The sequence below is a fragment of the Dama dama genome, chromosome 31 (genome assembly GCF_033118175.1).
Source record: "Dama dama isolate Ldn47 chromosome 31, ASM3311817v1, whole genome shotgun sequence".
NCBI classification, from domain to species: domain Eukaryota; kingdom Metazoa; phylum Chordata; class Mammalia; order Artiodactyla; family Cervidae; genus Dama; species Dama dama.
Window position 1 is genome coordinate 9,320,286 of NC_083711.1, and position 27,428 is coordinate 9,347,713.

Here is a 27,428-nt window from a genome sequence, read left to right on the forward strand (position 1 = left end):
GTCCATGGGACTTTGCAGGCAAAAATACTGAAGTGGTTGGCCATTTCCTTCTCCAGAAGGAAAGTGACGACTTAACACTAAAAATATATTTTCTTTTTAACCCTTATTACTGGTGTTTGAACCTAAATGGTGCTAAAACTGATAGATATTTGTGGTAATTTCTCTATTACTCTGCTAGTGGTAGTGTTTGAAGTGCATATACCGTATGTATGCACTTCAAACACTAGCACTAGTAGAGTAGAATAGTATTTGCCCTGGAAATCATGCCCTCTATCATCAGAGAAATAACAAGCCTCTCTAAGGTTTGCTTTTGTACATTTCGTACTTGTAACAAGATAAGATGTGGGAGAAGGGGTTCCTGTGTTACTTTAAAATTAAAATTTGTGTGTGATATTTTCTCTGTTCCTTGTCATTGAATGTTAGGAGTAACTGTTCTACAAATATATAGTGTAATTAATAATATGATAGGAACTCTAGGAATGAAGAATGAAATTCACTTCCCCATAACTTTAATGGCTTGGTGAAATAGTCCTCACTCCCTAACTTCATACAGGTGGTTTGATAAAGGCCCTCCCCAGTAAAGAGCATACTAAAGAACTGTGACATCATCAGGTAACTGAATGAGTGACTCAGTCTTTTTTTAATATTTATTTATTATTTTTATTTATAATATTTATTTGGCTGATTGACTCAAGTCTTATTTTAATATTTATTTATTATTATTATTTATAATTATTTGGCTGCATTAGGTCTTAGTTGCAGCATTTCAGATCTTTAGTTGTGGCATGTGAACTTTTGGTTGCCCCGCATGGGATCTAGTTCTCTGACCAGGAATGGAACCCTGGCCCCTGCATTGGGAGCTTAGGAGTCTTAGCCACTGGACCACCGTTCAGTCTTAGCCTCTGCTGCCAAATAGGAGAGCACAGCTCGTTAGACAGCAGAAGTGTGATAACCAGGAAGAAGTCTAAGAGCAGATGGTCTGAAAAGAGGTGAGGCAGGCAGGGAAGATGAGCTGTCTGGAGAACCCTGGAGACAAGCTTCGAGACAGAGGAAAGAGCTTTAATGCAGAATACTATGGGATGTTAGGCAAAGCAATAGACTGAGGCTATGGCCATCTTGTTGGCAATAGAGATCAACAGAGAGGACTGTAAGAATCTGCTTACAAGCGTTTGTAAGGTGGAACACATGCATATTGTCAAAACATATTCAATACTGTGATTGTGTATCAGAATGTAATTTATTAGAATATTTATTAGACTTTGTAATATACTGTATTTCATGTGCAAATCTTAGAGAAATGAGAAAAGGGAAAAGTGCAAGAGAGAAGAGGTAAATTAGGAGTGAGCCAGTCATCTGAGAGGTGAACTGGGGGCTGTGGGGTAGGCTGTGGATTAGGGAGGGCAGTGAAGAAGGAAAGAACTGGAAGGGAAAGGATGGAACGAGAAAGAGGCTCCTGTCTTTCCAGATTTGTAGGCCTTAGAACGTCATATTTGTAATTGCACACTGAAGGTACTACCTGTGGTTTATGTTTCTTTGGTTCTGTGTCCAGTTTTCAATAAGTGTGTTTGCTAAGAACTCGGAAGGTTTTCCTTTAAAGCTTCAGGATTTGTTTTTGTTTCTTCTCAGTAGAATGACCATCACAGCCTGTCTAAGGGAAATTGCTCTGTAGGTTGTATTCATCAGCAGATGACATTAACTTCATAACAGAAGAAATAAATCCAGACAAAGGCCAGACTGACGATTTCCCTGTTCCTGTGCTTGACTCTTGTGGTCAAGCATTACCGTTAACTTTTATAATTTTAGCATTAGTAGTCTTCCATGTGTCAAGCTCTGTTCTAAGTGTCAGTGATTAAAGAATGAATAGGACAGAGTTCCACCTTCAGGGAACAGGTTGGCTAATGAGAAGGACAAGTGATGAATATATTTTAAATGTTTTGGCAACATGAAGAGGGAGCTCTGTGAAAGACTTGTGCTTAGAGAAATAAAGAAAGGTTTTCAGAAAGTGACTTTGTGTCGGTTTTTCTAAGGTGAATTCAGTTTTGGCAGGAGGCAAAAGTTGGGTCAAGCCTTGCAGGCAGAAAGCCAGATCCCTGTGCAAAGGCACAGAAATGTAGAAACCATGTTTGGGCAATAGCAAGAGTTTAGTGTGATTGGGGTATAAGGTGCATGGGCTGGGAAGGAAGGAGAGTAATGGAAACTGAAGCAGAAAGGGTGTGTTGAGGCTAAATTCTAGAAGATTCCTTCTTAAGGAGTTGGGTGTTGTCCTGCAGGGATATCAGGACACAGTGTGTTCCTGGTATTAAGATTAGGTAAACAGATCAGGGGGACAGAGAAGAAAATTCAAATCAATCTCCAAAAGATATGAATATTATTAAAGGTAGTACTTCAAGATCATTAGGTGAGGATGGATTCATGAATAGATGGCGCTGGAATAACTTGTTACTTCTTTGGGAAAAATTATTAAAGTTATTGGTTCAAAAAAAGATTTTATGCAGTACATTTATGTTAAGAATATCAGACTTAGATTTAGACATTTTTGGTTGAAACTCTGGCTTTATAGCTAAAGCGAATCTGATGTTTCAGGTCCTTTTTCTTATACTGAAACTTTTTTTTTTTGTAGCATCAGCGGAAAAAGAGGCAATCAAGGGTACATACTCCAAAGTTCTAGATGCCTATGGACTTTTAGGTGTTTTACGATTAAATCTTGGTAAGTATTCAGTATAATTCAATCTATTTTTTCATTTCTATTTTTTCTAATTTGATAGAGACTATTTCATAGACTCTGTATTTGATCTGTGAGTATAGAAGCATCTTAACCTTGAGATGATTGTTACCTGAAAAGCCATGCTACATGCTCATGCTCTCATGATTTTAAATTCCAGACACAGCATCCTGTCTGAACACTTTAAGAGATTGGTATCATTATCAGGAGAGAAAAATAAGGGCGTTGCCTTTTTTCTTTTTTTTGCTTCAGTGCACTTAAGGAAAGATGTCTTAGAACCACGCACTGTTTCCCCTGGTTTGTAGTGGAAAAGACATCTGTTTTATACTCAAAACATCTCAGCTTGAGCCTATCTGCCATTCAATGTCACCACGGGCTGCAAAGTAACGTTTGTGATCACCAGTTTGATTCTACAACAGTGTGACTCAGTGTGGCCCACGGACAGGTTACACTCCATGAACTGTTTTGTTAGTGGTCTGGATGAGAAAAGAAGCGGGAGCCGTCATGCAAATCAACACACAGCTTCCTTCATTGATAAAGTCTTACTGTGGAGAAAAAAAAGAAGTCAGCTAAACCAAGTAGTGAACTTAGTGATGCAGTTTTCTGTTCTGGAGCAAGCACCTGTTCTCACTGAACTGGTAACTGCACTGTTCATGGATCGTGCTTTGAGGAGCGCTGGTCTTATCAAATGGAGACACGCCATTTGCTGTGACTCTTGTCATGTGTAAAGCACTGTGTGCATGTGTGCTGTCACTCAGTCATGTCCAACTCTTTGTGACCACGTGGACTGAAGCCCACCGGGCTCTTCTGTCCATAGGATTTCAGGCAAGAATACTGGAGTGGCTTGCCATTTCCTCCTCCAGGGGACCTTCCTGACTCAGGGATCAAACCCGATTCTCTTGCATTTCCTGCATTGGCAGGCAGATTCTTTACCACTGGGAGCGCTTAACTAGTACTGTCCTGGATCATCCTCACAGTCCAGTGAGATTTGTTTTAGTCTCACTTTCTTTTTCTATTTATTTTTTGGCCACCCCTCGCGGCAGGTGGGATCTTACTTCCCTGACCAAGGATCAAACTTGGATCCCTGCATTGGAAGCAGAGTCTTAACCACTGGACCACCAGGGAAGTCCCTTAATCTTATTTTCTAAAGGGAGGATATCCCATGTTGCATATGTTAACACATGAAGTTGGTTGATATAATAAGTAGTGAAGAAGCCAAGATGCAGGGCACTTCTGCCTATGTCAAAGCCCACACATACTCAAAGTATACCACTGCTGAATTCCACCTTCATACTCACTGCACAGGATTTTTGTCAAAATTAGATGAAAAAAATCGCTAGGAAAGTGTTTGTCAGCCAAATCACTTTATAAATTGTTACCAAAGACTTTTTCTTCATATAGCAGCAACAGCAGCATCAATTCACATTTAAATGCCATTTTTTCAATCTTACTGTTTATGAAGAACTCTCAAGTCATTATCTTGTCTGAACTTCTTACAATCATAAAGGAAAGGTAGGGAAGATAACACCTACATTTTTACAATTTGATAAATCTTACATACTTTTAGATTAAGCAGATGAATAATTTCATAAATGTAAGATTATTCTGTTTAAATGCTTCATCATACTAAATGTATTTAAACAAGGATTTTTTCCCCCAACTTCTGCCAGAATCTAGTTGTGAACTTAAATGTGTCTGTGATAAATTTAAAGTAATCACACTGTCAGATTTTAAAAGACAGAGACACGAGAAGAAAGTTGGAAGAAATTTTGAATAGCTTGTAGAATATTGGGACTTCCCATCCCATTAAGTCTTTGGTTTTTGCAGGTGATATTATGTTACATTATCTGGTCCTAGTCACTGGATGTATGTCCGTTGGAAAAATTCAAGAATCTGAAGTTTTCCGAGTTACTTCCACTGAATTTATGTCACTGCGAGTTGATTCTTCGGACGAGGATCGCATTTCGGAAGTGCGAAAAGTTTTAAATTCAGGAAACTTTTATTTTGCATGGTCTGCATCCGGAGTCAGTTTGGATCTGAGTCTTAATGCCCACCGTAGCGTGCAAGAACACACAACTGACAATAGATTTTTCTGGTGAGTTTGTATTACGTTTCCCCTTGTGATCACGTGCAGTGCGGCCGCTGGGTGAGCTGGAACATGGAAGGCATAACAGTTATTTCTGGAGCTGGCAACGATGGGCACAGCCAGCTGAGCACACCACTCTCTACTGTCGCGGGATCCTCAGTGGAGCATAGCAGATATCTGCCATCATTTTATTAAAGTAGTCCTGTGATGTGAAACCCATTTACTCTTCCTGATCTAGACAGACCTTCCATTTCAGACATATATTTAAAATATTTATTTTTAAATCAGGAAGGAATTAATCATAATAGAATTGTATTACTCATATGTACGGTTCTTAGATTGAGATCTCATCTCTGGCAACATTTGCCTTTCTAAGCCTACATTCCCTTATTGTTTTTAATTGGAAGGTTGTAAGTAGATGATTTTGATTCAAGAGCAACTGACTGCAAGGAAGTAGTATGCTGGGATCAAATTTAGTACTGTAATAAAATGAGACTTAAGTAGGTAACTGTGACATGTTTCAGGATTATGCATGAAGGTGCTGTATTGTAAGTATGCATTAATGGGGCAGCAGGACCCACGTGAGTGTAAATTGGTATCGCTTTATTGGAACAGACCAGATTTCCAGTATAGTCGTTCTCTTGTCCACAGTCAGCATCACTGTTGACTTTTTTCCTTAACACAATGGACATATTGTATTTCAGTTGTTTACTTATAAGGCCAAAGTCCAGGACTGTGCTCACAGCTTCCCTCAGTAATTCAGACTCAGGGTGTTCCCCACTGTATACGTTCTCTCTCTCACTTTCACTATCTGCCTGAATGGTCCTGGAGAAGGCCCTGGGGGTCAGAGGGCTCAAAGTCAGCAACACTAGGACTGGAAACTACCTTTAGAGCAGTTTGGTAGCTTGTAGCTCCCATAGAAGTGTCTTGTCCCAGAGTGGCATGGGGGAGCCAAGAGGGCAGAGGGAAAAGGGGCTTTCGAGCGCTGTACCTGGAGACTTGGAGCCTAGCAGAGGGCTAGAGGATGGCAGGTGGGAAAGGGAGGGCGTAGGAGAGACAAGTCGACAGTCCTGTCTGCTCATGTCAACCCTGCACTTCTCTGATGGAAGAGACACTGATGTTTCTGTAGAAGGTGATGGTGTTGCAGCTGGTCTTAGGGCAGCTGTCCTTACCTTTCTTCCCTCTGCTCTTTCTTACCCCACATTTCTTAGATTGAGAGAGAAAAGTTTCCCTGCCGTAATCAGAAGTCCAGGCAGGTGCAGATGCATTGGCTAAATGGCCAGCAGTTAAGAATATCACGAAGTTTAATCGGTGGGAATAATTCTTTTATCTTTTCATTCAGTTATGGGTAGGGGTGGGGGCCAATTTAGATAACAGATTGAGAAGGTTTATGAGCAGCAAACAGGCTGAGCAAAGTGCAGGCTGAAATGCCAAAGATGAGTTTTGCTCACTTTATAATCTTTAAAGGTTTGCTAAGGATTAGATTCTGTAGCTTCACTTTACATAGAAAAAGCTTTTAGAATTCATTATGCAAACCCTTGCAGCTTTGTAGAAATATTTCCCAAGATATAGCAAAGTAAGTTCTGTAGCCAGAGACTGGCAAACATCTATCCCAAAAGCCCAGGTAATTTTATTCCGTTGAGGATCTGAGGCTGCTGCCAGTTGAGAGTCGAGTGTAAACTTAGAATTAAAACAGCAAGGCGTTGACTGTGAAGAAAAACGAAAACTGACAGCAGAGTGAGAAACTCTATCTGAACAAATGCACGGCTCCCATTGCTATTTAAATGGGGGACAGTCAGTCTGTCCTGCCTCTGCTATGATCTGGGCCTCAGCGGTGGTGTCTGGATGAACTGAGTCACAGCCAGTTTGAGCTTTGCCAGATCAGATCAAGGTAAATAATAAGTAAAGTGTGGAAGCTGAAGTCACATTTTTAAATTAGTAATATTCATCTGATTTAACGTTACCCCAGGATTAAACCTACTGCTCACTCACTTTCCAGTATGCTTTCTTGAATGGCTAAGAGAGGCTGGGGTTATCTCTGGTTTATCAGGATTGCAGGTGGCCACCACCTATTTGCTGTCCCCTGCAGCGTAGCCTGAAGTGGTGGGGACTGCTCCAACAGCATTGATGTAGATTCTTAACAACTCTAAGCCTTCAAGAAAATGCTGTCACATTGTTTTTGTACCTCTAAGACAAGATAGTGCAAAGCACTTAAGATTTCCTCTTAAACTGGTAGTTTGAAAACTCAGAGAACCAAGCTTCAATATTCTAGAAACTTCCCTTTTGTAAGGTGCCTTTAACATCTGCAAGTCCCAGAGAGGAAGTTTTTCTGCACAACAGCGTTTTTTACTTGGTGGTGGTTTGGTGAGGAGTTTTGGAGGCCTGTGGTTCCAGCAGAGCCCCTGAGGCAGGCAGCGGCATGTGAAGATGGCCAGTGCGGCAGGTCCCCAGCCCCCATCCCAACTTTAGCCATGGAAACTCCACTTTTAATCTGTTTTCTGATCATCAGGTTTCTGTGTGTTCATTTAAACAGAATTCTCTGCCCTGAAAAAGATTGGAAAGCAGGCCCTCTCTGTTACCTAGAGTATAGAAGTATTTGGAGCAAGGGAAAACCCTGGATAGGCATTAATATGGTAACTGCTAGCTCATGTAACTATTTAAATTTAATTAAAATGGAGCCTTGTAAAAGTCAAGCCTTAAGAAAAGCCTTCTATATATTTATATATATATCTATCTAGGAATTCCCTGGAATTGTGTGTGGAAATGCTTTTTGGAACAAGTGGTAAATACATTATGAAGAAAGTCATAACAAATGGGGCCCAAATTCTAAAAATGTAGACTATGTGCTGCTTTTGCATGGACCATCAATCACATGTCCAAGGATCTCCCTGTATAGCCCTATCCTCCACTCCCTGGCTTAGTAAATGTAAGCGAGTTGATTTACTTTTGGCGCCTTTGAATGCTCCAGGGGCACTGTTTAGAACGTACACTGTCGTACAGTGTGCTGTGTGTATGCGCTCAGTCGCTTAGTCACATCCAACTCTTTGCTACCCAATGGACTGCAGCCCATCAAGCTCCTATGTCCATGGAATTTTCCAGGCAAGAATACTGGAGTGTGTTGGGGAGTGCTCATCACGCTAATGCAGTTCTTTCTTTTTCTGTTAGGAATCAGTCTTTGCACTTGCATCTCAAGCACTACGGTGTGAATTGTGACGACTGGTTATTACGCCTCATGTGTGGGGGAGTAGAAATCAGAACAATTTATGCTGCTCATAAACAGGCAAAGGCTTGCCTCATTTCCAGACTAAGCTGTGAACGAGCTGGGACCAGGTTTAACGTCCGGGGAACAAATGATGATGGTCACGTCGCCAATTTTGTAGAAACAGAACAGGTATATAGTGTTTATCTTGCTTAATTCATGTGTTAGAGGGAAGTCACAAAAAAGAATTGCAAAGCCGATTTTTATTTGATTCAGAACTCATTTTGACATTTGTAATGCCATTTTATGGTTGCTCTTGGCTACTTGTGAGCCTTAAGAGAGGATCCTCAAAAACAGGCTTATTTAGGTATGGCTCTTCAAGTAAGTAACAGTTTTTTACTAATCAGCATGACATCATCAGTGCCCTATGTTTTAGTATTGAATTGAAAATATTCAGTTACAGAGCTAGACAACTTAAGAAAAGTGGGTTTTGATGAAATTAAGTCAAATTCAACTCTTAAAAGTAGGTTGAGTACCATCTGAAACAAGAAGTTTCATTATTTTTGGCTATGTGACTATGTAATTGTAAATTCAGGCCTTGCCCTCAATCCAGTTTAAGTCTTCAGATTAGTTTTTAAAAATTAGAAAAAGCTAAAGAAAAACTACTAAATGAATTCAAAAGGAATTCCTTTTTTTAAAATTGTAATGTTTATGCTTATATTTTCACTATTTTCTTGGTTTATGTAGAACTGTCACTAGTTGAAAAAAATTCAGCTTATTTATGGCCTATTTTGACTAGTTTGTTAGGATAATTTGTTTATGAGAGATTGGTCAAGAGATATAACTGTTAGTAGATTTGTCTTCTGATGTAGAGGTAACAACTTTGTGGAAATATTTTACCCAGTATTTTTCTCTGTAGGTTGTGTACTTAGATGACTCTGTTTCTTCCTTCATACAAATCCGGGGATCTGTCCCATTGTTCTGGGAGCAACCAGGATTGCAGGTATGTGTTTTGATGTTTAGTTTTCTTTCTTTTTCTCTTCAGAACTTTTCTTATTTTTTTAAACTTTCAGGTTAGCTTATTAGTTCCTCGGATAATTTTGTTACTCAGTCTAATAATGTTACCTGGATTTATAACTAAATTGTATACAGAAATTGTATACAAATCCTGGAATTGTCCTAGTTATTCTTTCCTTCAGTGTTCTTTCAAATATCCATAGTAATTCAGCTCCCATATTTCATATTAAAATTTCAGTGTTTTCACGGAACATTGATTTTCAAAGTGTTTCTGTATTTCTTATCTCCGTATATAACAATTAAGTGTCTGTAGGCAGAAAAATGTAGTAGTTAAAACAAAGCTTCTGAAACTAAGCCTCTCAATTTGAATCCTTAATACTGCTAGCTGTGTGATCTCAGGCAAGTGATTTAACCCCTTTGTGTCAGTTTTCTTATCTGTAACATGGTAATATTAGTAGTTCCTGCTTCTTAGTTTCTTACAACCCTTACCTAGTTCTGACCAGCCAGAACTAGGTAAGGGTTAGCTGAAATGGCACCCCACTCCAGTATTCTTGTGGGGAGAATCCCAGTCCATGGTGTCGCAAAGAGTTGGACACAACTGAGTGTCTGAGCATGTTTGTTGTTATTAAGCATATATCTAGGAATTCCCTGGCAGTCAGTGGTTAGGACTCCATACTTTCACTACTGAGGGCCCAGGTTAGATCCCTGGTAGGGGAACTAAGATTCTGCAAGCCATGCAGTGTGGCCAAAAAAAAAAGAGGAACATATCTGCTAATGAAATTTTACTTTGCAGTTCGTAATGACTTGGGACTTGTCATCTTCAATATTGTTCTCTGTTTTGCTTTCTGATCTTTTTCCCTCCAAACTTTCCTTTTGTTCAGTAAATGTCTAATCTTAAAAATGTAAGATGTTTTTTTCACATTAGTTCATAATATTGGATTGCCCATACTAGTGTGACTTTGCATTTTATTTTTATTCAAACATGTTTAGTCCCTAAAGTATAAGTTACATTCATTTTGGGCTTCTGATAAATACTGCCTAGTGAATTCTGTGCCTCAGTCTATACTATTGAGAAAAATGTACAGGAAAAAGAAAATTTTGCCTTCATTTACTTTGATTTAGTTCACAGCTGGGTCTCTCACATTTTAGGATGGTTTTTGTGGAGAAAAATTGCACACCCCTTGAACCTTTTCAATAAGGGAATTTATTCAAGACAGGCTAAGAATTAACAGGGATTAACACTGGTGCTGCTTTGCTAAAATTCTTGAGTTCTTGTCAACACCAGTTTGAGTCATGTGGGTTTCATCTGTGGCATTTTGGTGTAACTTAAATAGATAAATTTCTTCCTGGGTCTCCCTTAGGAAAGAATACCAACCCTACCCCATTTTTGTTTTTGTGACCAGAGAAGGATGTTTGGAATATTTGCTCTAAGAAATTTCTAAAACCCTGCTTTGATGGGAGGTGAATGCTTTTGGTTTTGAGACAGGCTAGTGTAAGAGATTCTTCTAGTCTATTTATAGGCCCTCTGTTTTACTGCTTTCTGTGTTATTTTCTTAAGAAGTTCAGAATTACAGTGTTTGATTATTCAGTAATGTTGGGTCCTGAGTAGTTACATGGAGGGATCCTCCTTGGGTGGGACTTCCTTTTGACTTCCTTCTTTGTTCTGTGGCCTGTCCACACAGATAATTTGGCTGGATAATGTCTTTTGATTATGGGCTGACAACTGTAGATTTGAAAATTGTACAAGATAGTAATAGAGATAGAGATAGTAATTTTTGAGACTTCAAAACAGTCCAACAATTCTGCCAAATCATCACTGAGCTGGCCTGTCATCTTGGGTTGGGTCGAGGGTTGCGTCAGTGGTTCCCAGTTGTTTAGCTTGTAGTTTTTAAAGCCAACCTTTCTTTGACCAGAGATGGATTAGTTTCATGAGTATCTTTTATCATTTTCCCCACCACTCTAAAAGAACAGTTAATAGAGGAATGAAAATAATAGATACTGACTTTTTAAAATAAAAATATCAAGGCCCTAAGTTCATTTTTGACTTAGAGTGGTTGTTAGGTATCCTGAGTGTTCTTAGGGCTGGAATTTATTTTCATGGCTCCTTCAAGTTAGTCACTTAGTAAGCTGTTTCACTTCAGTGGGTACGGACAGAGTCCTTCCTTGGCAGTTGTCCCTTGTGCTACCTCTTTTCCTCCATGATGCATTCTTCTCAGGTTCTTGAGATATTTTAAAGGAATCTTTGAGAGTGATTTTAAAATGCAGATTCATGGCCTCAACTTCCCATCAAATGAAATAGAATTTGTTGGTAGGGCCAAGGAATCTGCATTTCAACCAAGTACCCCACCACTCAGATTAGAGAACCTGGTGGTAGTGGATCCTGCTCAGCTGCTTTTGCAGCATATCCAGACCGCCTGCTCCAGCGGCCAACCCTGAGCCAGCCAAGGCGGCCCCCTCATGTTTAATACCAGTGCTGTCTGAGGTCTTGGACTTCTTTTCATTCCCACTTTTGTCATCTTGGTTAAGGTCTTCATAGTTTTTTCTTGCCTGAAAGATTCTTACAGATTTCTGACTGGTCTCCTCCCAGCTTTCTGGCAGTTCTTAATGAAAAGTGAAGTGAAAGTGTTAGTTGCTCAAATGTCATCTGACTCTTTGCGACCGCATGACTGTAGCCCACCAGGCTCCGCTGTGCATGGGATTCCCCAGTCAAGAATACTGGAGTGGGTTGCCATGCCCTTCTCTAGGGGATCTTCCTGACCCAGGGATTGAACCCAGGTCTCCTGCACTGCAGGCAGATTCTATACCATCTGAGCCACCAGGGAAGCCCCTTTCCACTTTTGCTTTGTTATGCTTATCAGATCTAGATACCCATTTCTTCATGTTTTGGCTTCCTCTGCCTGTCAGACTTCATGCCTGGCTATTTTCTAATAGGAATCCTCTGCTTCCAGAATGAAGGTTTGATGTTCCTCAGTAGCCGACTCAGATTTCATGGAGTGGATTCTAGTCACTCCTCCACACTGATCTCTTCATGAAATCCTTGAGTTCATCTCATGTGTATCATTCTGTACACATTCGGGTAGATAATCTTGTATCCTATGAGAAATTCAGTTTCTATAGTGATGCCTCAGAGAGAGCTTGCAGTCTGTTTGGGGAGACAGTCCTTTTATGGAAAAGGCAAATATCAAAATCAATTAGCTTGAGGCATAATAAGAGTTGTCATAAGGTGCTACACAGATAAGAGTGACATTTTAATTACTGGCAACTCATTAATTTTATTTATGATTTCCTTTCTTTGAAGTTATTTAGCATTTATAATGTGAAGTGTTCCTTTGATACTATATTATTGATATTAATTGCTTACATTAGTCTTAAAAGATGGTAAGCATCATGAGATTTATGCCCTGCATGGTATGGCACACTGAACTTTTGGTTGAATTCAAGTTACAAAAATAGATTAACACAAAGCAGTAATATTGCTAGAAGATAATGTTCCATACCACTCGAGTATTCTTGCCGGGCGAATTCTGTGGGCAGAGGAGCCTGGTGGGCTGCAGTCCTTGGGGTCGCGAAGAGTTGGATATGACTGAATGACTAACACTTTCACTTTTACCACCCATGACATGGCTTCTAAAAATATCTTTGATGCAACTTTTTTAAAAAATTGAGTAAATGGAAAATTTTATTACATTTACAAAACTCTTATAGGAGTTTTTCTTTAACATTAAGTAGCAAAACCTAGTCTCGTCTAACCAACATATTGCTGTAAGAATTATGAATTGTAGCTAGTTTTGTATATGTGTTGGGGAGCAGGTAATAGGGACCAACCACAGCCATTACCAAAAAAAATATGAGGAAGCTTGTATTATTTTTCTCCTTCTTGACAGTTAAGAATACTGTGCAAGATGAATGTTAATGAATAAACAAAATGCGAAGTCTTGGACTTTTAGAGAGTTAGAGGGCAACTACCTGAGATGACTCCAAAGAAAAAGTATGAACTTCATCTGACTTCTCTGCCACCTAAAACACACAAATGTGTCCTGGAGCACACATCTTTCAAAGCTTCAGATTTTATACAGTCTATTGTGTACTAGAAATGAAATGAAATAGAGATGTGACATTTGGCTAATCAGTTTCTTACTAAGAAGGAAAAGCTCTAAAGAGAGTCCACTGATTTCTCAGGACAGTCATTCAGTCATCTCAACAGGAGAGGGAATGCTGAATGAATGATAATACTGTTAATTCAGTTTGGGACATGGATGAGCATTTAGAGCTTATTTTCTGGTTTTATTTGTCCAACTGCATGACTGATTTGGCACTTCTCCTCCGTGCTACCTTTAAAGTCATGTTATTCACAGATTAGCCAGGATGAATTCCAGGGAACCTTGGGCGCACAGTCTCAGGGAAATATTTACAGGTGAAACTCAGGGAAATAATCTGGTCTCCCTGTTGTATTTCTTCTTTTATATCTCTTGATTCTGCCTCATCTCTCTCCCACTTTTCCTATATGAGAAAAGAAAAACTGTAGCAACACACAGTAGGTAGTTATTTTCCATCTTGTTTCATTCTTATAACCCAAATTTGCTGTTGTTTTAGTTGTGTGCCTGAGATATTGACTTGGAAAGTCTTTTTCCAGGAATGGTTATTTTTAATCTATGGGATCTTTGGTGAGAGACGAGTGAATAGGGTATTCAGCATAACAGAGAAAAAAAATATGTAGACATTGCACTTGTAGGCAGTCTGAAAGAGTAGATGTTTTGGTCAGGAGGCCTGTATTGTCATGGGAATCTTTTTGGAATGAATGATGTTGCTCTCAGAGGACAAGTTTCTTCACTTGCCTGGGTTTGTTCTTTTGTTGCACGAATGACAGTATCTGCTGACTTACAAAGGCCACATATTTAGAACTTAAGACAAGGTAATGTATATGAAAGCACTCTTAAAAATATCTTACATAAATAAAAATTCCTGTTAGTTTACCAGTGTTGCATAATGCTCTAGTTTTTGTTGTTTTTTTTTTTTTAATGAGGTTGTGTTTTAAAAGATAAAAAGGAGAAACCCCTAGAACTTATGACTCCTAGAATATCACAAATGACAATTACTCAGCTTACTACTGTGTGCTTGACAAATGAATTATTACATAGAGTAAACAATGCTATTTTCTTTTGTCTGCATGTTGGCTTTTGGTACGATTAAGCATATTTTTCTTGTCTTAGGTGGGATCCCATCGTGTTCGTATGTCAAGGGGATTTGAAGCCAATGCACCCGCTTTTGACAGGTAAGACTGATGACTTTTATATATTGCTGTGAGTTTCGATGTTGCTAAGTAGTGAGATTAGTTGCATTTACTGCTTCATTTCAGCTTTTGGGCTCTTAAGTAAAATTTCTTCTTGACTCTGATTAAGTGGAAGATAGTGACACTCATGAATTCTAGGAGTGGTGGCAGTAAGTGTGTAGGTCTTGACATCTTGGCCTTAAAACTACTTTTGATTCGTGTGTTATCCAATATGGTGGCTATTAGCCACGTGTAGCTAGCTCTTGGGCATTTGAAATTGACTAGTCCAGATTGACGGAGAAGGCAGTGGCATCCCACTCCAGTACTCTTGCCTGGAAAATCCAATGGACGGAGGAGCCTGGTAGGCTGCAGTCCATGGGGACGCGAAGAGTCGGACATGACTGAAGTGACTTAGCAGTAGCAGCAGTCCAGATTGAGATATGTTGTAGGTATATAATAGGTACTGGATTTCAGACTTAGTGCAAAAAAAATGCAAAATGCCAGTATTTGTTTTGCATATCAATTATATGCAGAAATGATATTTTAGTTGTATTGGATTAAATAAAGTATATGTAAATTAATTTGACCTTTTGATTTTTACCCCTTTAATTTGCCTTCTGGAAGACTTTAAATTATATCTGTGACTTATGTTATATTTCCTGTGGATGACTTTGCTCTCTAGACTCTGGACTGATTAGAAGCTGGAGAGACTAAAGGATCCTGTGTGCGGCCTATTTATCTTAAGGCTGGAGCTGTTCAGGAGCTCTGAATCCGTATGGAGTAGGCAGTGTCCTCACATGTGAGGTGCAGCCCAGTGCCCTCTGCCCTTACTACCTTGCCAACCCAGCTGCATGGCTCCTGGTTTCCATGTCCACCCAGCATTAGCCTCAGGGTGGAGAGGGGGCCAGATGACTCTGAAAGCTCTAGCATCAGTTCAGTGCAGTTCAGTTGCTCAGTTGTGTCTGACTGTTTGCGACTGCATGGACTGCAGCATGCCAGGCCTCCCTGTCCATCACAAACTCCCGGAGCTTACTCAAACTCATGTCCATCGAGTTGGTGATGCCATCCAACCAGCTCATCCTCTGTCATCCCCTTCTCCTCCCACCTTCAGTCATTCCCTGCATCAAGGTCTTTCCAGTGAGTCAGTTCTTTGCATCAGGTGGCCAGAGTACTGGAGTTTCAGCTTCAGCATCAGTCCTTCCAATGAATATTCAGGACTGATCTCCTTTAGGATGAACTGGTTGGATCTCCTTGCAGTCCAAGGGACTCTCAAGAGACTAATAGAAAAACCAAAGCTTTGACTAGACGAACCTTTGTTGGCAAAGTAATGTCTCTGCTTTTTAATATACTGTCTAGGTTGGTCATAACTTTTCTTCCGAGGAGTAAGCATCTTTTAATTTCATGGCTGCAGTCACCTCTGCAGTGATTTTGGAGTCTCCCAAAATAAAGTCTGTCACTGTTTCCATTGTTTTCCCATCTATTTGCCATGAAGTGACGGCAAATAGATGATAAGTTGATAAGTCGAGAGAAAATTGCATTAACTGACTTTTCACAAATTCAGAGGTTTGATTCCACGTGAAATGGATTTGTATATAGTTTTGCCAATCCTATGTGTTTAAAATACTGCCATGTAGGTCCTGGTTAAAAGTGGGTTCCTGTTTATTGAAAAAAGTTTTTGACTTATCACTTGACATACGCTTACTTCCTTTCTACCTTTAACAGGCATTTTAGGACACTTAAGAATTTGTATGGTAAACAAATAATAGTAAATCTGCTTGGATCTAAGGAAGGTGAACATATGCTAAGTAAGGCTTTCCAGGTAAGTGATCATTTTTTCCTTCTGTTCTGGCCCATGGACACCTAGAATGGTGTTTTAGAAATAATAGTCAAATTCTTCCAGGAGTAAGTTCTTCCTGGAAGAAGATTGAGTACTTGTTGGACCATTAGTTCTTTGAAGGTAGTTAGGCAACAATTGCTGAAATTGGGATTATAGAAAGCTTTCAAGGCATTGACCCTGTTTTCTAATCTGCTTATTTATGTAGTGGAGAAGCAGAAGAATACCCTCCTCCTAAAAATGTTCATCAGTCACTGGCAGAAAGATACCAGGCAGTTTCCCCCTTCATCTGTTCATTGCTTTGCCTAGTTCCTATAAACCATAGTCACTGTTTTAAATCTATGAAATTGTGAATAAAGCATTTGTATACACACAGGACTTCTTATACCAATGAATGAAAATTAGAGAATTTCACATAAGTAAGAACCTAAAGAAATGTCTGACTTCTAAATAAAACATTTTTCATAAATGTTTATTGGATCAATAATGAATTGATATAAATTATAGTGTTACATAAGATTATAACCTTAAACCAAATGGCTAGAAAACATTTTCTCATGTTTAAGCTAATGAAGTCCAGGATTAATTATTTGACTATTTTGTTTGAATATCATTAATAAACAAGGTATACTTTAAAGAGTGACTTTTTATTGTAAGCTTTTAAAACATTAGTATATATTGAATGAAGGTATAAAAATGAATTCTTCAAATTTTGATGAGCTTTTCCTTAGAAATCAATTACTTTGTTTTGAGGTTCTGTAATAGATATAAGCAGTCATTATATTTTTATGGTAAAAAATGAAATGCTGGTTGTTGGAAATAATTTTTCATTTTCTAAACCAAATGAGAATGTTAAGTTCCCTGATATTAATTATGTAAGACCTAACTGATTTCTCTGGAATAGTATAGGAGGTTTCAGGAAAAGGATGCTGTAAGATATTAGCAAGTAATTTTTCATTTTACTGCCAGTGGCAATGAAAGAAAGCTTTGTGAAATTAGTAAGATTTCAAGGACCTGCTTAGATTTTCATTTAAAATAAACTTTCCATTTATAACATTGTGTTGATATAATCATATTTGGTTAACGTTTAAATGGATATTTTCATGGTGGCTCAGACGGTAAAGAGTTCGCCTGCAGTGCAGGAGACCTGGTTCTATCCCTGGGTCAGAAAGTTCCCCTGGAGAAGGGAATGGCTACCCACTTCAGTATTCTTGCCTGGAGAATTCCATAGACAGGGAAGCCTGGCGGGCTACAGTATATGGGGCCGCAGAGAGTCAGACACTACTGAGTGACTAACACTTTCACTTCCCTTGGCGGTCCAGTGAGTGGTTAAGAATCTGCAGTTTCACTGGCAAGGTCATGGGTTTGATCCCTGATTGAGGATAGGGGATCCTGCCTGCCGGATCTGCAATTTGCAGCCAAAAAAAAACTGAAGAAGAATTAAATGAATATTTTCTTTTTATTTTCAGAGTCATCTGAAAGCTTCTGAACATGCTGCTGATATCCAGATGGTGAATTTTGACTATCATCAAATGGTTAAAGGAGGAAAGGCAGAAAAATTACATAGTGTTCTTAAACCTCAAGTCCAAAAGTTTCTGGATTATGGAATTTTTCATTTTGATGGAAGTGAAGTTCAAAGGTTTGACTTCTCTGTTTTTCCTTTCTTTAAATCGGAACTTTTGTGTAATGTCATCTAATGTCTTTATTATACCTGATTCTAAGCTCGTTGTTCTCCCTTTCTCACGGTAGCTAACCTCACTGGGCACGTGCTGTGTGTGGGTCAGGCAGTGCACGTAGTCTTCACAGTGATTAGTAACAGCTGTAGGGTCCGTTCTGTTGTTAGCCATTCACACTGCAGGAGGTGGGGGCTGAAAGCTATCGTCTTCCCACGTCACGTAAGTAGAAAGTGTTAGAGCTCAAATTCATCTGGCTCCAAATCTCATGCTGCTTTCTCGTAAAATTAATGTCATAATATTTCTTAGCCTCAGTAAAGATTATTTAATGCAAATAAAAGACATTGGTTATTGTCTGTTCTACTGTAGAACTGCATGGTTATAAATCTGAAGGTATGTTTAGCTCCTGACTACTGGCCTCGTTAAAAATAAGTGGATGTGATTGAATGGAGAGATATGTAATAAAGAGCAGACAGCAAAATGTTAGTGCTTGTAGAATCTGGATGGTAGGTATATGGATGATCACTGTAAAATTATTTCATCTTTTTTGTGTATTTGAGAATTATCCAGGAGAATTGAAGTGGGGAGAAAGTAGATGCTAAATTTTAATCAGCTTAATTTTTCTGTTTGTTTTAGCTTTTGTTATTTTTGTTTTAAACTGCCCATTTAGTTTCACTGAATTTGTTTCAGGTGCCAGAGTGGTACAGTTCGAACAAACTGCTTGGATTGTCTTGACAGAACAAATAGTGTGCAGGCATTCCTTGGATTAGAGGTAAAAAATAATAAAATATGTGTATGGAACTTAACATCAAATTCCTTTTTCAGTGCTTTTGTGATATTTATGTTTGTCATTAATTATTTTTCACAAAATGAAATTATGTTTCATTTTCACAAATAAAGTTTTACTTCACTTCTAGGTTTTTTCTTTCAAGTAGTGTCCCTTTTCATTTAAATGTTTCCTTTATCTGTTCTAAATGCTTTCTTTAGATAGCTTCTATTCCCTTTTGTTGTTCCTTAACTTTGCCTTAAAAAAAGAGCCTGCTATTTATACTGTTTTAGTAATTGTCTCACCTGCCTGTCTTTTGGAAAAGCAAAATATATATATATTTTTTTTATTCTCAATGTTGTCATTTTTTAAAAAATAATTTTGTTATTCTGTTTTTGGCTGTGCTGTTTCAGTGCCGCATGGGCTTGTTTTCTGGTTGTGGCAAGCAGGGGCCGCTCTCCTGTTGCGGCACTGGTCTTCTCATGGCAGCGGCCTCTTGTCGCGGAACCCGGGTTCCAGCGTGCTCGGGCATCAGCAGCCATGGCTCCCGGGCTCTAGAGCATAGGCTCAATAGTTGTGGCCCACCAGCTTAGTTGCTCCACAGCACGTGGGCTCCTCCCAGACCAGGGATTGAACCCGTGCTTCCTGCGTTGGCAGGTGGATTCTCTAGCACTGAGCCACCAGGGAAACCCTTGGTATTGTCTTTTTAAAAGTCCTTTTGGAATTAAGGAGGATCTATTTTCGCATGTACAAGCCTATAGAATTATATTAACAATCTAAATTAACAATCTAAACCAGTACAGTTTACATAGCATTTTTTAAAAAATTGCTGCCAAAACCAGGATCAGATGAAAAATGTCATTGTTAGAATAAAAGTGAATGAGAGCCAACTTCTCTAACACACTCTTTGTTTAAATTTTTTCTTTAGTGCTTACCTATCAAATTCAGTCTCACTGAGGCGTCATGGCGACTGTGTGACACACTGTAGCAGCGCTTAGGCTCCCAGCCTCGCCGCCTGCGCAGCTCTCAGGGTCGTGGGACTGCACGGGGTCTCATTTAGTTCCCTAGGAGCCTGGCGTAGCTCTCCAGCACTGCAAAAACAGGAATAGAAAGCAAAGGCGCTTACTTCCTCTAGCAAATGATCTTAAATTTGGCTAGAATATTGGTTAATTAGTTACTCTGCAGCTTAGATTCCTTCAGTCTCAAAAGGAGAGTACCATGTATAGAATTTCCTATTAGAAAAATGTATTTTTCATCTAACTAAATTTTGCTGTTTTGCCTTTTTTGAAATCTGTTGTTGAGGATTATCATTATAATTTAGAAAATATGACAGAGAGAAGAAAAGTGAGAGCAGGCATTTGATTATTGGGATTGAGTTTTATGAGATGTCTTGGGTTTGTGTCTTTAGCCACTTCTTAAGTGGCTAAAGACAGTTAGAATAAGCTTGTGAAACACTTGAACGTCTTCACTGGAAGTAGAACAAGTGTTAGTTTTCAGAATCTGACTTAGTGGACTACCCACTGTTTGTTATTAATATTAGGTGTGAGAATACTTACTCCCTAGTAGCTTGACTGGTTACAAAATATACTGCAAGTGTAAGTAAAAGCAAACTACTTGTAGTGAAGACCAGTTTTGCCCAGTTCTTTGAAGAAAGAGATGATAAAGGAGAACCTGGAGGCTTGTTTGTTTTATTCTACATGCCAGTAAAAGAACAGCCCTCGTATAAGTCTAGGCAATTGGGTTAGACCCAGTATAGAGTTTTTAATATTATTTTAGTTTTTGATCCCTGTGTAATTATGGGTAATCTCCATAATACCTTTGATCTTATAGATAAGATAAAAGGAAACACAAGTGGGAAGGAGTTGAGTAAAACTACAGGGGCATAGACTATGACTGGATTCCAAATAAGAGAAATAGACTGGATAAGGATTATACATTGCTTTGACTTTGCCAGGCTTTAAGCCTAAGAGTCATTCAGAGTAAAGATTTCTAAACACATATGCTGTGATGAGGGAATACACATCTCAGTAGGATGTATAGCTCCAAGGTAGCTCCAAGATCCTTGCATTCTTCGAATACTGTGTTCCCCCTGCTTCTCCCTTATATACTTTACTGATACAAATTTGGTACATTCAGAGCTGTCATGACTTTATTCAGAGATATGACTTATTTAAAAATTTTGATATCAATTCAAGAGCAGCTCTGCTTTTCTCATAATCTCCTGACCTTAATTACCCAAACATATAGAACCAAATGCAAAAATTAAAGAAACTTATATATATTTTTAAATAAACTAAGTATATTTCTCTGCTCCAGTGGGTGCTGTTGCATAATTATTCTTTTAGGTGAACAGGATAAACTAGTCTGATTTATAGGAACATTTTTTTTTTCTTCTTTTGGTCCCACGGCTTGTGGGATCTTAGTTCCCCAACCAGGAATTAAACTCAGGCCCTTGGCAGTGAAAGCAGGGAATCCTAACCACTGGACTGCCAGGGAATTCCCTAAAGGTTTGGGACATTTTTAAAAGCTTAATATCATTTAACCAGAAAAAGTTCTTGCTACTACAAGGATTGAGTACTGAGTTACCCGTAGGTTTCATTGATGTGATAATTACTTTAGAAATTGGCATGGGGGGAAATAACAAAGCCTAGTAAACTTGAATTTTCAGAATCCAGACCCACAACATCCTGTAACTATAAATTTTTGGTTTGCTTCTGGTAGTTCTTAAAAGTTCTTAAAAATACATCATAAAGAATGTATTTATATACTTATAAAAGTTTCTTTTCTGCTATTTTAGATGCTGACTAAACAGTTGGAAGCTCTTGGTTTAGCTGAAAAGCCTCAGTTGGTGACTCGCTTTCAAGAAGTTTTTCGATCAATGTGGTCTGTGAATGGTGATTCAATAAGTAAGATTTATGCCGGAACTGGAGCCCTTGAAGGAAAGGCTAAGGTAGATCTAGATTATAAAAGATCCTCTTTTTTCTTCTTTAATAAAGCTTTAAATGAACTCTTTTAGTAGTTTTTTTTTAAAGGTATTTGTTTTAGAATTATGTTTCATCATGTTTTTATGTCCTCTTTATTATCTTCTTCCCTAATGGATACTAATGATTGAATGGATAGTTATTTCCCTAGGTTTGAGAGGTATATTTGTATGAGATATTTAGTTGTTTAGTGATAATCTCCTAGGCTTACATATGTATTACTTCCAATTTTTTTAATGATTTTTCACTTGCATATGGGTTTTAATTTTTATACTGTTTATTTTGATTAGAAATATGTTTTTTTTAAGCCTTTGCTTTTCTTTTCTTTTCTTTTTTTTTTTGTCACACAGGGCAGCATGTGGATCTTAGTTCCCTGGATCAGGGATCAAACCCAGGCCCCTGCAGTGAAAGTGCAGAGTCCTATAACCCCCAGATTGCTACGGAATTACCCAAAATATGTTTTTTTTTTTTTTTTTTTCTTTTTTTAATTAGGGCCGTCTTTGGTGGCCCAGTGATTAAGATTCCATGCTTCTAGTGCAGTGGGCGTGGATTCCATCCTTAGCTGGGGAACTAAGATCCCACAGGCTGTGCAGCACAACCGTAATTAAAACAAAAGTTCCCCCTTCCCCAAATAATAGTCTTACCAATAAAGGGTCTTACCTTATTTGATTTGTGTCCCCAGTACTTGCCACAGTACATACAGTTGGATAGATGTGTGACAAGTGCTGGATGGACAAATAAATCAATGGTCAGTTTATGCAACACCACCTATGAACCCAATGCTACTAGGGCTGAAGTTTTTAATCTTTTTCTTGTCTTCCTTGACAAGGAGCCTGTCAAAATGTGCCTTTGCAAGTGTGAGGTGTGGATGTAATTTGTATGTCATCATTATTTTTTATTTGCTGGTATTACCTACAGACTGCTTCTGCTTTAGTGTTTGTCCCTTACTGAGGGACTTTGGGTACATACTTGAAATATTTTTCATTATTGACCTTAAATATTGACCTTTTATGGCTTCTGGATTCAGCTGAATTTATAAATGTACTACAACCTTACAGTTTCTCAGATTATCCCAGGAATAGAAACAGAGGCATTTACCACTTGTATAGTTTCATATTTAGTCTCTTCAGTATAGCAGCTGAATTTCATCATCTCAAAGTCTTCTGTTTTCCACCTCTTCCTCTTCTTCTGTGTCTCATAAAATGCCACGACTCTGTTCAGAAGTATTGGCCTTAGCCGCAAAGTTCCTTTTGTTCAACTCAGAAATAATTTGTATTGACGTTTACAAATATTTGCTTCTTAAATGGTCCCTATTTTAAAAAACCTGATGTTGTTAAACTTTCATGTATTTTTTAAATAAACAACATAATTCTTGCTTTTAAACCTGATTCTCTACAACGATTGCTTAAAATATTCTTTTATGTTCTGCCTCTTTGTTTCTGCAGTTGACTGTCTATGTACAGAGGTTATATTTTCAGTGATCTTTTCTAACAAACTAGATATGAAATTTTATGTATTAAATATACTAGTCTGAATTGACCTGAAATCTAACATCTGAACTGCTCTTTCTTTTCCTTTCTCTGGGTTCCTTTTGATTAATTGCCTGATAATGTGAATGGTGAGTCTCTTTTTTTAAATAATGTCATTTACATTCGTTTTATGGAAGGAAATAACATTTTTAAGCCTCAAATTCTCATTTCTTTGAGGAATAAAAATTACATATTGCAAACTAAAGGTTTTTTTGACAGGTTTTAACTTTTTTTTTAACAGTTATCAAAATATGTAAGGTTAAAATATCTTTACAGTAACTAACATACCTGAGTGAAATATACATTCATTAGAAGTTACAACAGCTCTCTCAGTGTAGGAATTGGCATACATTTTGTATTTTCATATTTACATAGGCAAAATGAGCTAAAATAAACAACTGTAGTTTTTGTGTTATAGGCTACACCTTCACTCTCATATTCAGTTTTGTTTTTAACTAACATAAGTTTCTTGGGAGCAATTTCAGTTTTATTTTTCCACTGTTAATGTACTTTGAAGTTTTTCTGAGAACATGGAAATGCAGTGTGTCCTCCTTTGTCTCCTCTGCTTCTCCCCACCCATCCCATCCATCCCCAAGCCTAACAGTTACAATAGAAGAAGTGATTTCCTTGTCTTGAATAAGAACATTTCAGCCTGTTTCCTTTCCAGTAAACAGTTATGCACGTTTACTGCTCTAGATGTCATCAGTGGATGCAGTTGTGGCACTGAGCCTCTTCTGTCTCTCTGCAGTGCTATTATCCAAAAGAGGAAAGGAAACAGTGACAATGTGCCAATTTAATGTGATGGTTTGATATTCAGAATGGAGTGATAAGGTCCTTCTTACTACAGTGAAGTCATATACAACTTATCTAAAGTTTCAGAATACCTACTGAGTGAAAACAATTTAGAATGAAAGTCCATGCTTTTTTCCCCAACAGGCTGGAAAGTTAAAAGATGGTGCTCGTTCAGTTAGTAGAACAATTCAGAATAACTTCTTTGACAGCTCCAAGCAAGAAGCAATTGATGTTTTGCTCCTGGGAAATACTCTAAATAGTGATTTAGCTGACAAAGCTCGAGCCCTTTTAACTACTGGAAGTTTGCGTGGTAGGCGTACTTACTTTATATTTTACTTTATGTTGTCTATATTCCTTCTAAAAGTCCAAGAGGTGAATATAAACTTATTTCCATATGTGCTTTCTAGTTTGAGTTGATTAAGATAGTTTTTTGAAGGAATTTCTATCAATGTAATTTTCTAAAATTCCATTCTCCAAAGGAAGTTTGATTCTCCTAAAATATTTATAGCATTAGCAGAATTATTAAGCTGTAAACTGAAGCCCATGCATGTTTTCTTTTATAGATTATGATTGAGGGGGGAAATGATTTAAATATTGCTAACTTTATTTAAGGCAAGATTTCATAAAATATTCAACTAGTACTTTCAGTATTCAGTAACCTAATTATGTAGAAAGCATTGCTTTATTGAAAAAAGCAACACCTATTCTGATTATTTTACTAATCACCACCCCAGATGTTTCTATAACTTGGTCTTCTTTTTAATTGCTGCTGTTTGAGTAAGCTTTAAATCATATTAATAATTTTAAAATGTTGCTTATTATTAGACACTGTCATCCCCAGTTTTAATATTTGACATAAAATATATGTCAGGCTTTCAGAATAGCTGTTGATTTTTCACTGTGTTTCTTTAAAACCAAAAGAATTTGAGCTCATGTCAGTGAGCATATTAAGCAGGATCATGAGAAAACTCAATATGCATTGTATTAACTTATTAAATTAGACTCCATTAATTTCATTTTTTTTTTTCCTATTTTAGCTTTCCAGCACTCGGAACATTTTTTTTTTTACTTCTTCTGTTATCCCCCAAAAGAACCCTTTCAGTTTTCCCTGTTCAACTAGGAGAAATTGTTCCTCAAATAACCTCCTCATGGGTTATCACTTGTTATCATGGATTCTTTCAGAATTCTGCATGGTGCTGAAGGTAGTTAATTACAGTCAGCTCCTCAGGGATCTGTGAATAGGCTGGGGGACTGAAATCTACTAAAGCTCTGAAAACCAGGATCTGATCATAGCTACTGCTTTTGACTTCAGGCTTTCTTCCTGGCTTCCAGCAGTAGACACTGACTCATTTGCGTCTTATCACCTCTTTCCACCTGTGCCTGCTTTGATATGGAGGCATTAGTCAGCAACCACTGAAAGTAAGCTATTGAAGGAAAGAGAAGTGAGGGACCTGAATAACTCCCAGACTTGATCATTAGTTTTTTAGTTTCCTGCACATTTTACTATGTGAAAAACGTACCCTTAGAGAACAGTACAATCAGTTCTGCTATAGCTCTTATTCTCAGAATGGGAATTTATTCCAACAGGGATGCTATGTCAGGAAAAATTGTGAGTATAACGCCAATTCTGTAGTAGTTCATGCATGATTTCACTGATAGTAGTAGTGCTAGGGAAATGCAGAAAGCTGCACTCAGCGGAACTGAGGTGGATAGAAATATACAAAACACACATATTCATGTGCATAGACCTCTCCCTCCCTCCGTTCACCAGCTGTGTGATGAGCCAGATCCTCCTGTATCTGATGTCACAACTTACTTTCCAGTTTCGGAGAATCCTTCTTCCAGCATTCACAATTGCTCACAAGCACAGTCCTCTTCCTGCCCATTTCTCTAAGCAAACCTCAAGTCTTTTTCAAGATAGAGTACCATATGTTAGATGTATTTGTCCATTCCTTAACTGTTTAACATGTATCGGGTTCTGCTACTGTTTTTATAGCAGGTTCCTATCTTGGCACATCATTGCTGAAGTGTTTGAATGTTGTGCCCAAACCCAAATATTTTTGCCATAAACCCCGTGCCTGTAGGAATTTGCACCATCTTGCATAACATGGTCATTCTGTTGGAATGTATGTGTTTTTTTAATAACTGAATTGATTGTACCTGTCAGCTGGTTAGTCCCAGAAAGAATACTCCAAGGTGTGCGTTAGGGCAGTATCTGCAATATTTCAGTGTCTTCCAGCCTCTTAGGTTTTCGGATTCGTATTCTCCCTCAGAAGTATGTGCACTTGCACACTCAACGGACATACATATGGGACCGGCCTGGAAAGCAGGCCTAGAACCTTCTGATTGTGAAACTCTGCACATCACTATGTCCCTGTAGGATTTTTCTTAGATACAGTGGGTTTACATCAGTTATTGTCATTTATTTTATCTTTGGTATCCTTCAGCCATCAAAAAAAATTGTCATCAAATTAAATCAAAAGAAAAAAGTGAAGCTGTTTGAGGTTTTGTCATAATACTCTAGACTTCAACTGTAACTTACTATGTTACTAATGATTCTTTGTTTTCTTCTTGATGCATCCGTAGTTTCTGAACAGACATTACAGTCAGGTACAGTATAGAAAATCAACCTGTCAATAAATGCAACTTTATCTCAATTTTTTTAAAAAAGTGGATGTTGTATATAAATAGAGCCACAAATAAATGGAAACTTTATTTTGCCCTCTTATTCTGACAGGATAAATTGATGCTTTGTTTTAATCTGAGAAAAAAATTTTAAGTTTGAGAAAACAGAGTACTTCATTTAGAAGGAGCTATGCCAAGCTCTTTGTCTTCTTGTAGTAAGTGCTTAATTTCAATTAAATATGGGTCATCTAGTTTTAATTTTACTTTCACATTTCAGTGAACAAACATTATTAGTATTATATTTTACCCTTTATTGTTGTTTAGTCGCTAAGTCATGTCTGACTCCTTTACGACCCCATGGACCATAGCCCACCATGTTCTTCTGTCTATGGAATTTCTCAGGCAAGAATATTGGAGTGTGTTGCCATTTCCTCCAGGGGATTTCCCAGCTCAGGGGTTGAACCTGCATCTCTTGCATTATCAGGAGGATTCTTTACCACTGAGCCACCAGGGAAGTCCTGGAAAAAACCTAGATGTGACTCTTACAGATTAATGTCAAAGTACTACCTGTGATATTTACAACTACTCAGTAGTGCTTATCACACACACAACATTTTAAAAAAGAGATTGACTCATTTTCTCTTATGGTATGTGAAATATTTTCTGAAACTGGAAGACCTGCACTAAAATATGATCTGAAATCTTTTAAAAAGCATTAAGATTGCTAGCAAAGTTAGAAGAGCCAAGTGTGTAAGACCTAAAGGTCTTATTTTTCTTGTCATTCTGATTCTTAAAACTCTCATACCTTTATTCTCTGGACAAGGTTTATGATCTTGTCTTTAAACTTGAATCTGTGGTGAAAGGAACTCTTGCCAGAAACTTTGCTGAAAAGGTATCTTTTCTTCCCTTCACTTAAGATTTGGTATCACTTAAGA

General features: G+C 38.0%; 1 protein-coding gene across 9 annotated transcripts in view; it reads left to right on the forward strand.

Annotated features, from left to right (window-relative positions):
- Window positions 1-27,428, forward strand: part of SYNJ1 (synaptojanin 1) — an 88,037-nt gene that overhangs the window by 20,965 nt on the left and 39,644 nt on the right. For 6 of the 9 annotated variants that reach the window (XM_061133965.1, XM_061133957.1, XM_061133959.1 and 3 more), the window contains 10 exons: window positions 2,621-2,707; window positions 4,550-4,817; window positions 7,974-8,199; window positions 8,927-9,010; window positions 14,235-14,296; window positions 16,016-16,112; window positions 17,597-17,766; window positions 18,491-18,572; window positions 21,364-21,516; window positions 24,013-24,178. In XM_061133965.1, the coding sequence (XP_060989948.1) occupies window positions 2,621-2,707; window positions 4,550-4,817; window positions 7,974-8,199; window positions 8,927-9,010; window positions 14,235-14,296; window positions 16,016-16,112; window positions 17,597-17,766; window positions 18,491-18,572; window positions 21,364-21,516; window positions 24,013-24,178 (1,395 nt within the window). The remainder of the gene's footprint in view (window positions 1-2,620; window positions 2,708-4,549; window positions 4,818-7,973; window positions 8,200-8,926; window positions 9,011-14,234; window positions 14,297-16,015; window positions 16,113-17,596; window positions 17,767-18,490; window positions 18,573-21,363; window positions 21,517-24,012; window positions 24,179-27,428) is intronic. The other 3 variants (XM_061133963.1, XM_061133962.1, XM_061133964.1) reach the window with 1 other exon arrangement.